The 13362-nt window shown below is 32.0% G+C and overlaps 1 protein-coding gene across 2 annotated transcripts; it reads left to right on the top strand.

Annotated features, from left to right (window-relative positions):
- Positions 1 to 11193: 11193 nt before the first annotated feature.
- LOC115701536 (universal stress protein PHOS32) lies at positions 11194 to 13135 on the top strand. 2 transcript variants are annotated; one of them, XM_030629352.2, is made up of 3 exons: positions 11194 to 11946; positions 12051 to 12151; positions 12477 to 13135. In XM_030629352.2, exons 1-3 carry the CDS (start codon positions 11604 to 11606, stop codon positions 12774 to 12776), a joined length of 744 nt encoding a protein of 247 aa, XP_030485212.2. In that variant the 5' UTR covers positions 11194 to 11603; the 3' UTR covers positions 12777 to 13135. The 2 variants fall into 2 exon arrangements, with proteins under 2 accessions (XP_030485212.2, XP_030485213.2); XM_030629353.2 differs by having other exon boundaries at positions 11383 to 11946; positions 12054 to 12151.
- Positions 13136 to 13362: the final 227 nt, after the last annotated feature.

Here is a 13362-nt window from a genome sequence, read left to right as displayed (position 1 = left end):
TGCAGACTTTGCTGGAGGAAAGAACTTTGACAAGAATTTTGTTGCCAGATCATTCCAGGTGGCAATAGAGTTGGGTGGCAAGGAGTTTAACTGTAACGTCCCCACTTCAAGCCTCCATTGGGTCCTTACACCCACGGACTGAATGGCTCTTATACATGAGTATGTCACTCTGGCTACCTCATGGACTGACGATTGACCCTACAGACCAACACGAGTGTTTTCAGCATGCTTTGTCCTCACTCACACGCATCCTGGGAAAACTTCCCAGGAGGTCACCCATCCTTGAAATTGCTCCAGGCCAAGCACGCTTAACTGTGGAGTTCTTTCGAGATGGGCTACCGAAAAACAAGATGCACCTTGTTGACATAGGTAGTACCAATCAATCCATTTAAGCTCTCTTCAACTGTGTAGACCCATACCTACATAGTCTCAGAATCATCCCACTTGACCTTCCCCAGGCGGTGTGGGATTGCACAGCTTACCGGTATTTCCCCTTACGAATCACAGGACTACTGACTGTCACATTAACCAACTCTTGGCTCGTTCTCTGAGCGAGAATGGGAACAGTCTCAGTCGAATGGCATCATCACTAACTCCATTAACTTTAAAAGTTTCACAAAGTTCCATGAAGTTAGAGAGATGCAGATTAGGATCTTCAGAAGGGAGGCCACCAAACTGAATTGAAGACTGCACCATTTGAAGTATGGCAGGTTTGATCTCAAAGTTGTTCGCATCCACTGCCGGTGGCCTGATACATGACTGCACTCCCGTCAGAGTAGGGAGAATGTAATCTCTCAAGCTACGACCATTAGCTTGATCTTCCACGGCGCCACCATTATTACCGTTATTACCTCCATTGTTTGCAGCATTAGCATTCACATTAGCAGCCATGATTTCTGAAGTTTCAGCAGTTGCTGAAACTCCTTCTTGCCTCTTGTTCTTTCGGTTTCTCCTACAAGTTTTCTTGATTTCAGGATCAACTGGTAATATGACAGCTTGTCCTTGACGGCGCATACACTTAGGATTCCTGAAATAGATCAAGAAAATATTGCAAGAAAAAAAAAGGTTAGAAAATCAGCAAGAGAAAATATACCAAAGTAGAAGTTAGTATAATTTTGTGTAATATTAATCTTTAAACAACTCCCCGGGAACGGTGCCAAAAACTTTTTACGAATTTTATGTTTATTACGCAAGTATACGCAATCAAGTATTATCTCATGCAAGTGAGGTCGAACCACAGGGAATTGGATTCAGTACTACTAAACTATACTTACGATTCTATTTGGTAAAATAATAAGTTTGCAATTTAAAAGTAAATAACTCAGAAAATTAAAGAGAAAATAAACGAAGATTAATCAAGATGAGAGATTAGGGAGGTGAATCCTGTTGATAAGCTACCAATGTTAATACCTAATTGCTATCCTTATCCCAATGTGAATGACAGATTATAAATTAACCTGACTCTTTTCAGATCTTTTAGGTTCTAAATAATATGTTCTCTAATTAACTTCTTAATTAAATCAACACAAAATCAGCATTAAGCAATAATCTATTCGTCACTGAGGCTATGTAAATAATTTCGTTTCACATCAAAACCTAGACTATCCAAATTTTAGCATTCTCAATTCTCACTTTTCAGATTTCGAATTGAGATCATTAAACATGTAAAAGGTGATCAAGCTTTCACATGGAATTAAACACAAATATAGATAGTATTCACACATAAGATGAAGGAATGGCAATTATTTATTAACTAGGCATAAACTTAAACAACATTCATCATCCTCCCTTATTGGGAAATTTAGTTCAACATAACTCTAAAAACATCCATGATTAATTCAGAAACAAAACTAAACATAATGAAGAAATTAAGGGTAAAAGAAAGAAACTAGAAGGTGATATCGCTCCGGGTCTTCAAGATAGCTTCCTCTCCACTTGCATCCACTATTTAGGTCTATTTCTGCTTGCTTTGACCTTCAGTGTCGTATTCCTTATATAGGGATGAGAGGTGTGCCTCCAATTTGAGAAAAAATCAAAATTAGGTCAAATCTGCGATTTCCATACCTAGTCGCGAGGAGCATTTAAGCTGGTCGCGACTACAGGCAAACCTCAAAAATCAGAGGTTCTGTCAAATCTCGAAGTCGCGACCAGAGTCGCGACCAGGAAAAAAGGTCGTGACGTGGCTCTCTGGAGGTTGCGACTACTGACGCGTCTGGAGCCGAATTTTCCAATTTTTTTCCAGTTTGTCCCAGTTTTTCGCCATTTGACTGAATTTGAACTTTAAAAGCCCGGGAACCTAAAATAATGAAAATCAAGCGTAAAACTGCTGCAAAAGACACCAATAGACGAGATAATGCTAACTTTAAAGACCTGAAACATAGGCTAAATATAACCTAACAATTATCATCATACCATAGTCCCTAGGATCTCTATATGTGTGTACATTAAATCAAAACAATAAAAGATATAATTTTAGAATACCTCTTGAAACCTATTAGGGTATCCTCAAAACTTCTCGTATGTTGTATCCCTTAATCAAGTTGATGAGGAATTAACAATTTGGACTCACGCAAGTGTCTTCCAAATCGATCCACCACACACAAGGAATAGTGTTGGCTATTAGGGCAAAGTGTATAACACTGTTCTTGTTGAGGTCTCAACACATGAGCCAGAACAATTGAGAGAAAAAACAATTTCCTTTTTCTCTAGATAGATTTTAAAATTTACTGTGTAAAAATAATGTTTTGATTTCTCAAATCAGACTCCTATTTATAGTAGTTAAATCCCTTTTATTCAATTATTATTTAATTGTTTATATGAATAAAAATCTATAACCAAATTGAGTTAGTGATGTTTATGAGGAAATCTCTCAACTACTTGAGAGAATATCTCAACAATCTTGAAGTATCTATAACCACTTTTTAAATTAAATATTTACTTAATTAAATTAATTATATAATTAATTAACCTAAAAAGATAAATCCAATAAGGATAGGGAGAAGCTAGGCGCCAACCACTGTTTTTAGGACAAGGTTGGTGTCTTTTGTTCTGACAAATCTTGTCTCAACAAATTTTGTCTTAACAATTTTGGTCTTTTTCCCTATTTAATTAATTAGAAAAATAATTATTTATTTATTACAAAAATAAATAATTACTATTTTGCTAATTGAAATTAGATTTTCTTTGAACATCTTTATACAACACTTTATCTTCACCCTTGACATAGTTTCAAGTTAACGATTCAGGGACCATGGACTTATAATTCTAAGCTTCAATAAATAGATTATTTATTGAGTCTCATCAACAAAATAATCCCTTATTTATTAATTCTACGATTACTCCATTATAAATATGGAATTTCACTCTTAGTAATTATAGAATTATATTTACAGAATTTAACTGCAGTGACCATTAATATAATCAATTCAAGTGATTAGCCCTCCATGTGTTGGTTCGTAATTAGTTTTGGTCAAAATACCATTTTAACTTTCTAATTACTTCTTTACCTTTAGTTCTATTAATTTACTAGTGGAAGTATAATTCAAGATCACATCTAAATTTGTGCACAACATTCCAGTTCCAAAATTAACACTTAAAGGGAACCAACAGTCGATCCGTTAGAAAAGATAGGATTCCATAATTGTACATCATGTTTCAGCCATCCATGTTAGATTCTCAAAACAGATGTTGTAAGAATCATCTTCTCGGAGAAAGTTCAACGAGTTAATCAAAGAAGCTAATGACATGAAAATGAGTTCATGATAACTAAGGATTTAGGTCGATCTACTATTGACCATCATTATGATATAAATTAGGTCTTTATAATAATGATATGTTAAAAAAAAACTTTATTCATATCGGTCCTTGTCATATATAATCTCTATTATATACAGTAGCTTCACTTTGATGTATCACTACATTCGTAATCTGAACCAAGATTACTTGCACCGAAGAATAGGCATTAGTGAACCATACTAGCAACCATTGATAATGACTTAGAAAGATATAACTGTAAGTTTATGGTATCTTATCCAAAATCAATATCGGTCTCTTCCAATATATACTCCATACATCCGAAACTGATAAACTTTACCAATGCCCCGGAAAGGACATAACACTTATCCAAGGTTTAAGTATACATTATCCCCGATTATCATGTCAGTCTAAATGTAGTGAACTAGCAAATCATGGGAATTAAACTTTTGAACATATAATCATGATTATATTCCATTGTGCTGACGACACTATGATCAAGAATAAATATATATGTTTTGGACTTAATAGAATTTATACATCAAACATGATCATGAAATAAATCATGTGGACCATGCAACAGAAAAGAAATTTCTTATCTTTTATTAATTAGTAAATCTAATTATATTGAAATGAGTTTTATTTAGGGCAGAAAACTGAACAATACCTACTAATAATCCATTTCTTATGACCTGGTTCCAAGCACCACAACTTGTAATCCTTCACACCATCTGGATAGCCTAGGAACATGCATTTTAGAGCTCTAGCTTGAAGTTTGTCTTGCCTATGATGAGCATAAATTGTGCATGTAAACACCCTTAGGTGATCTAACTTAGGTACTTAACATGTCCAAACTTCTTGTGGTGTCTTAAACTTCAAAGGGACTGATGGACATCTATTGACTTTGTAGCAAGTTTTCTTGATAACCTCATCCCAAAAAGGCCTTTACAAACCATCACCTTTTAGCATACACCTTACCCTTTCAATGAGAGTTATATTCATCCTTTCAAAAAGACCATTTTATTGTGGTGTATCACTAACTGTTAAGTGCCTAGCTATCCCATGTTCCTTACAAAATTTATTAAATTTCTTTGAGAAATATTTCCAACCATTATTAGTTCTTAGCTTTCTAATTCTGCACTTGGTTTGATATTCAATTAACTTTATCTAGGAAACAAATGTATTGAAAGCTTTATCCTTACTTTTCAAAAGGAACACCCACACTTTTCTTGAAAAATCATCTATAATGCTAATAAAATAGCTAACACCCCCTAGAGTTTTAATTCTGGAAGGAGCCCAGAGGTCAGAGTGTATATAGGGAAATTTTTCTTTAGTTTTATGTTGTCCAGTGGAGAATTTAACCTTGCAACTTTTCTAATAAAAACACTCTTCATAGAAACTAAGTTTGACAATTAATCAACCTCGAAATAGTCCCTGTTTGTCAAGTTCAGTGAGGCCTCTCTCAATAACATGACCAAGCATCAAATGCCATAGACTTATACTGTCACTTTTGACACTGCCAACAACTGGTGATGTTGTTCCTGTTATAGCAATCCCTATCATGTAATAAAGGGCATTTATAAGTTTACTTCTAACAACCACTAGAGATCCTTTTGAGACATTAAGGGTACCACTATCAATTTTCACAAGGTATCCACGATTATCAATCATCCAATTGACAGTAAGTTTCTTTTGAGTTCAGGCACATACCACACATTTTATACTTTTAGTTATGCCATCATGCATCTTCATTTCAATTGAACCAATTCCAAGAATCTTGCATGCCTTGTTGCTACCTAGGAGAGTTGTGCCAACTGAATTTTCTTCATAACTGCTAAATAAATTCTTGTTTGGAGTCATATATGCAACATCTACTGAATCATAACCACTAGATGCAACATCTGCTTCACCTCTTTCTTTACTCTTGTCTCTCTTTAGCTTGTTCTTTAACAAGTAACACTCATCTCTAAAGTGCACATCTTTCTTACAGTAGTAGCACTCCTTCCCTATTGCAATTATGTTTTTACAATTCGATTTGTGTCCATTATTGGATTTCTCAAAATCTCTCCTTTCAGTTCTTCCTCAAGCAAACAACAATCCCTCACCACTAATTTTTGATCTGTCATCAACCTTCTTCTGAATTTCTTTTGAATTAGTTGCAGCCTTTACTTCAAACATGGTTAAAGTATATTTGTCACATAGGATTGTGTCCACAAAGTGTTCATAGGCTTTAGGCGGAGAACTTAATAGCAAAATAGCTTGATCTTCTTCCTCAATTTGAACCCCAATGTTATTCAAGTCCAAGATCAGCTTGTTGAAGTCATCGAGATGCTTCATGAGTTCTTTGGTTTCATCCATCTTCATGGTGTACAACTTCTTCTTCAAATAAAAATTGTTTGCCAGATATTTCTTCATGTATATTGATCCAAGTTTGTTCCACAATCCTAGTGCAGTTTCTTCATCAAGTTTGTTCCAAAATCCTACTGCAGTTTCTTCATCTGCGACTTCTCAAAGTACCTCATCTCTTGAGCTCAACAAAATGACACTATGCTTTCATATCGGTTTCTTGAGAAACTTTCTTTGCTTCCTCTCCTTCCTTGGCGACAGTTCCTATTATGGCACTTACAGCACCCTGATGCATAAGCAATGCCTTCGTCTTGATTCTCCATGGACCAAAGTCATTAACCCCTGTATATTAATCCACTTCGAATCTAGTAGTTTCCATTGTGTTCTTTAACTCTCATCACCTTGGTTCTTGATTTCATAATACGAACTTGTGCTCTGATGCTTTTTGTTGTGAATCAATCCCACTTCAAGAAAAAATCAAACTTAGAGATTAAAGAATCAAAAGCAAGAAAAACAAAGTAAACTCAATTAATAAATGGATGACAAAAATTGAGCAACTTAACACAAGGATTACAAGGTTCGAACACAAGCAAGATGCTTGGATCTACTCCTTGGGTGGAACTGTCTTGAGGCTTTGCCTTTATTGATCAATGGTGCTCAGATTATTATAAAGGAGGGAGATTTGGATGTTCATCATACATGGAGTCTTTCTCCTGCAATAGGCTCACTTGAGGGAACTGAGATCAGAAAAACTCAAACCTTTTACACTTCTCTTTCTCTCTAGAATTTCATCTAAATTCTTTTTAGTCATCAACTTTACTCTATAGAATCACTAATGGTCTTTATAAATAGAGCAGTACAAATAAAGGATAAAGAACCTAACTGTCATAACAGAAAGTTATAACTAACCTAATTTCCTAACTAATAACATAACCGTCAAGATCTTGGATAGTGTTTAAACTTCACACACACTTTTTGGAATGGCTCAAATGGATAGAGTAGCTATGGGAGGTATGTTGTAGATTTATTGCTCTAAATAAAATATATGATTTTGAATGATATATGTATAGATTAAGGTTTGTTTGCAGTCATACATACTATAACGTTGTTTTATTTTTAATTATTCACCTTCTTCTGTGAATCAAATTGATCTACTACCGTGAAAAGATGACTGTGCTTTTGAACAAACCAAATGATACAAAATACACAAAAAAAATGGACAATATTTAATATAAAATATTTAAATTATAATAAAGTTCAAATAATCTTGCATAAATTATTGCTCTAAAGATGGTTGCCGGCACAACTAATAAGAATCTCAAAATTTCAATCTTACCTAACGTTTCAGGCCCTTTTCTCTAAACTTTTGGTGAGGGGGTGGATCAACTTGTGTTTTATGATCTCTTGATTTTCATAATCAAAACATACCTAAATTTATAACTAAATAAAGTTAGGGGAATTATTTTTCATTATCAAATTATATAATATATATATCGTTATTATTTGTTGGGTAAGGGAAAATATTCCTCTTCTCATGATAATGAAACCACTCAATAAAGTGATATGGACTTTGTACAAAAACAATAGTATTAATATCAAAAGCCACAAAATCACTATAATTGACTTTTGATGTTGTTCTCACACTATCATCATATCATTTACGTGTCACAATGTTATTTTAGTAGAGGCATTATCACGATCAGGATTATTATTATCATATGTTATATATATTAGTAGTTTCTGCACGTATTATAAGAAACTTTTGTAAGCAATTTTTTATATTATGTAAACACAACTTGAAAAAGGAATGTTCAGCCAAGTTAGGTTACTATTAAACTGATCGTTTGTGTGTATTTTTTATTTTTTTTTTTAAGGCTAATTAAGTTTTTTTTTTCCCGAACTTTGATATGTACCAAATCATGCCCCTGAACTTTTTTAGTAGTTAAAAATTCCCTCTAAACTATTGAGATTGTTAGATTATAGAACTTTTATCTAATTTCATTCAATATTACTGTTTCAGTGATTGTTTATATACTAAACCATGCTCCCCGGACTTTGATATCTACCAAATTATGCCCCTCAAATTTTAATATGTACTAAATCATGCCCCCTAAACTTTCATCGATGTTAGAATTTTTTTACTAAAATTAGACAAAAGTCCTTAAATCTAACCATCTTAATAGTTCAGGGGGAATTTTTAAGGGATTTTTTCAGTTTTAACCAAAAAAAGTAACAATATTACAAAAATACTTCCAACTGGCCAAATAAAAAAATATACATCCCAACTAAAAAAATTACACAAATATCACTTACACACACCTTTAACCCAGTATCTATGCTTCCTGGGAAACTATCACGCAACCATCGCGCAACCATTGTGCAACTACGTAGCAACCCAACGCAACTGAAACGAAAATTCAATCAGAAAGAGAACCACCATTAATTCTGGCGACTTCACCTTAGAAAACGACCTGAATCAATCAAAATAGAGGTTGTTTCAAATTCATAAAAAAAAAATGTAGAAAAACTACTACGAAACTAAAATTCAACTTGAAATCCAGTTTAATTGCATAAAACTAATGTCCTGACTTCAATTTTTAGATCCATAAAAGGCAGATCTCAAAAAGTTGAATTGGAGTTCCCAAACAATCCAACTCAAGTATAATCCAAAAAAAAAAATACATCAATACTATAGTAAAATGTTTATCCTGGTGTATTTTGTTGTTTTACAAATTTCTAATGGTGAATTTGTTCATATTAAATTATAAAAAGACATGTAGATATAGTTATGTGCATGAAAATATTGTTCTGATTTTTAATGTTTCACGACAGTTGCATAAACATTTTGCTAACAGTTATTTCGTCTGATTGAAACCTTCGTGTGATGCAACCTTCGGCCAACCACCCAGCAACCACCCAGAAACTTTCGTCTGAATGAAACCTTCGTCTGATGCAACCTTCGGCCAACCACCTAGCAACCATCATGCAACCATCGTCTGATTGAAACCTTCGTCTGATGCAACTACCGCGCAACCACGCAGCAACCACTCTGCAACCATCGTTTGATTGTGTAAGTGATGATAGTGTAAGTGGTATTTTAGTAATTAAAATTACATAAAAGGTATAAATGTTGACTTTACCTTATGGAGGTATTTTTGTAAATAAAATGTCAATTTATATTTTTTATGTAATTATTCCAATTTTTAACGACAAAAAAAGTTCAGGGAACATGATTTAGTACATGTCAAAATTTGGGGAAAAAATTATCCTAATTAACTTTTTTTTTAATAATTATTACTTTGTAGTTTTGTCAAAGTTATTATATTACAATATCGTGCTCGTTATTAAAATATCTAGTTCGTTAAAATTCTTTCCAAATTTTAACATTTACACAAATTTAATTATTATCTTATGTTTCATCCATTTGATCATTTAAATACTTATGTGTCATTGTAAATGAGTGTTTTTATCTCTAGAACTTTAACAATTATCCAAGGGATAATTTCATAAATACACAAAAACAACAAAAAAAATTACAAATATACAGTTTTACGGAATTTTAAACATTTTTACGAATTTTTTGATTTTATTTACAGAAAATAGGGTCTTTTTATGTTATATTCATGTTAATTGGTTGTTATTTTTAGTTGTTGTTTTGATGTTATTTAGATGTTATTTTCATATTACTTTTATGTAATTTCTTATTGTTTTCGTGTTATTTTTACGGAAAACCGTAAAAATATAAAAACAAAATCCATATAACGTAAAAATGTACATTTTTTTTTTTATAAAAAACGGTGCCTTATGTAATTATCCCATTATCCAATGTATTCTGATTCAAATCTTAAAAACTAAAATAAAATAAAACATTTTTTTTTGGAATCAAAAATAAAACATTTTAAATCATTAAGAAAATTAAAAAGAAATCAAAATTGAAAAACTAATTAAGAAATTTAAAAAGTAAATTGTTTTTCTATTTAAAACTTCATTTGGAAAAGAAAAAAGTGTCGATTTCATGTAAACAAAAGTTGTTGTTGTTGTTGTTTTTTTTTTTTACAATTTGTTGTTTAAAATATTTATTGAATTTTGAATAAACTTTTTTTTTGTTTTTTAAGATGTGTTTGTAAGTATAAAAAATTTAAATATATTTTGAAAGAGTAATTGTTTAAGTAAATTTAATGTTTTCACTTTTACTTATTATTTATTTTAAGCATTTAATGGGATTTTTAATATTTTTTCTTTAATAATAATTTTTTTGAATAAAAGAATTGAAAATTTTGGTATTTGTCAAAGTTTAAAGTACTTATTTTTGTAATTTTTTTTTACATTTTTATGTTTAAAGATTTTTTTTTAATTTTTACGATGTTCAATAAAAATAAAAAGAAAACTATATAAAACTAACCAAAAAATAAAATCTAAACAATATCAAAATAACAACAAAAAATATCATGCGAATAACGAAAATTCAACAACAAATTATCAAATATAAATATACATCAAAAGGTTGTATTTTCTGTAAATTAAAATCATAAAAATTGTAAAAATATTTAAAATACTGTACAACCGTATTTTTGTAATTTTTTTTTTTTTTGTTATTTTTGTATATTTGTAAAATAATTCCTTAAAATAAAGGAAATATACTCATTTAGTACTTTATATTTTTATGGAAAATATATTTGTTACCCTCTCTTTTCAATATTACTTAATTTGTACCTCATATTTTCAAATTGTACATATTTAGTACATTAAAATAAAATTTAAACAATAAAATTTTATCAATATAACCAAACAATTGACGGTTATATGTAATCAAATAATTAAATTTTAATTCAAAATTCATCAAATTTTAGAGAGTGATTGTATTTGATAAAATTTTATCAAAAAAAATTATATTTAAAGTACCAAATATGTATGACTTTAAAATACAGGATATCAAATAATCTAGCAGAAGGGCATGCTCATGGAACTATTATATTTTAACAATTTTTAACAAACATAGTATATGCGGTACCTATCAAAAATTCAGCGGCAAAACTTTTAATAATTCTTTCTTTTATTTTTTTGTCATTGAATAATTAATAAGTTTACATGTTTATTTTGTTAATGAGGGGAAAAATAATCGTAATTGAGACAGGGGACATCCATGGCAGCTAAGAAGACTTGTAAGAAAAAGCTTAAGGGTGAAGAGGCTGGCCAAAGCTTTAATTAAGGGCTGACCCTACAACTTCATGACAAGCACGTTCCGTAATAGCCCCCACACAAACGCTTTCTTATTTCTTTTCTTTTAATTCAAAAGGAAAAAAAAAAGAAACAAAGAAACTGGCACATGATTACACAGCCAAAAGCAAAGCAAAGCAGAGTATAACAATTAACAACAATGGCCCTCAGGGACCAACATCTAGAACTTTGTTCACTCCCTAATTAAAGCCATTTCTTTATCTGTTAATAACAATAACTGGTCTGGTTCTCTCTCTCTTTCTCTAGCTCCGTAGGAGTCTCAAGATATGGGTAGAAGATCAGGTCCAAAGTTGCCGAGCTTCTGCCTCAGCAGGATTAGGCCTCTGGTTCGAGTTCGATCTCCACCTATTCAACAAAAGTTTCAAGAGAAGTCTCTTAAAGCGGCTGCTCAAAAACATGATGATCAAGGCTCTGATGGCATTGCTGGGGATGATCAAAAAACCACAGAAAATGAAATGAAACCCAGTTTGGGAATTGGAAGGAAGATCATGGTTGTGGTCGATTCTAGCTTCGAAGCTAAAGGAGCTCTTCAATGGGCTCTCTCTCATTCTATTCCCAACCAGGATAAGCTAGTTCTCCTCCATGTTATCAAACCGGTATCTAGAAAAGGTTTTTGAGCTTATTACTACTTTATATTCCTTCATAATTTTTCTCCGTAGATTATTAAGTTTGTGAAAAATTGAGAATAACTAAATCAGATTTATTTTAATTAGCAGGAACAGGAACAGGGGAGCAATTGAGCGAGGAGAAAGCTCCGAAGGCTTTTGAACTTGTTCAAGCTCTTAAGAATATGTGTCAATCAAAGAAGACCGAGGTGGGTAAATAATATAATCAATAATGCTATGCACTTCCTTTTAGTATAGTTATCATAATTATAGTTTGTTGATTAATGTTCATCAATAATTCTGTGTTATCACCTTCTTGAGCTTTATATATATACGTATGTATCACTTTACAGTTAATTTGTCTAACTAAAATCTCAAATTTTGTTGGATTTTTTAATGTGTGATTTAAAGGTCATGTTGACTCTAGTTACTTGATTACTTTGAATGAATGACGACTGTGTAGTTAATTAATTATTATTTATGAGGAAAAATAAAAGTGTTGTTGAATTTAATCACACGGTTGGTCCTTGACAGGTGGAAATTGATGTTACTGTGATAGAGGGCAAAGAAAAGGGCCCAATGATATTGGAAGAAGCAAAAAAGCAAAGCGTTGATATGTTGGTTTTGGGCCAAAAGAAGAGGTCGACGACATGGCGACTTCTGATGATGTGGTCAGCTGGGAACAGTGGCCGAGGCGGCGTGGGGGGCGGTGTTGTGGAGTATTGCATTCAGAATGCCACTTGCATGGCCTTAGCCGTGAGGAGAAAAAACAGACGTGTAGGAGGCTACTTGATCACCACAAAACGACACAAAGACTTTTGGCTCTTGGCTTAGCTATATTTTTTTATTAAAGAAAAAAATGAAGAAGAAGAAGTCACATTCACATATATGCATGATTTTATTTATATTTTTATATATTTTGTGAAAATATATGGAGAGTTCTAACCTTATTTAATACTGAATCATGAAATGATCCAACGTGGTTTTTGTGTATTGGTTGTGTATATAATAAAAGTGTGGACAATGAAATGAATAGTGATGTCCTATTATGAATATAAAAGCCTCTTGGCTTTAAATTTTTTTATTTTCTTTTTTAAGTGTTATTGTGGTGGTGTTTAGTTCATTGTATTATAATTGGAATGGTAACGAGAATAGTAATGGACTGTAATAAGAAGGAGATGTTTCATTTAATAGTAATGGACTGTAATAAGAAGGAGATGTTTGGTTTAATAGTAATGGACTGTATAATAAGGAGATGTTAAGGGTACCTGGTTTATGATTGGTTTAGTTAGTTAAACAGTTACAAGTTGTTAGCCTTTTCTTTTTTGGTTTTTAGTTAGTGTCAACTGACTTTCTGTTAGTTGTTGATGAGTTTTCAACTCATTCAATGTGTATATATACTCTTGTATCTTCTTTTCTG

This window comes from Cannabis sativa, chromosome 8 (genome assembly GCF_029168945.1).
Source record: "Cannabis sativa cultivar Pink pepper isolate KNU-18-1 chromosome 8, ASM2916894v1, whole genome shotgun sequence".
NCBI classification, from domain to species: Eukaryota; Viridiplantae; Streptophyta; class Magnoliopsida; order Rosales; family Cannabaceae; genus Cannabis; species Cannabis sativa.
The sequence above is the reverse complement of the archived record's forward strand: the minus strand, read 5'-3'. Positions and strand labels throughout refer to the sequence as shown.

Bases quoted from the DNA above. Each gene is read 5' to 3' on its own strand.
- LOC115701536 (XM_030629352.2), top strand. From the start codon at position 11,604: ATGGGTAGAAGATCAGGTCCAAAGTTGCCGAGCTTCTGCCTCAGCAGG. The intron at 11,947-12,050 runs GTTTTTGAGCTT...TATTTTAATTAG, and splicing joins CAAACCGGTATCTAGAAAAG to CAGGAACAGGAACAGGGGAG. The intron at 12,152-12,476 runs GTGGGTAAATAA...GGTCCTTGACAG, and splicing joins GTCAATCAAAGAAGACCGAG to GTGGAAATTGATGTTACTGT.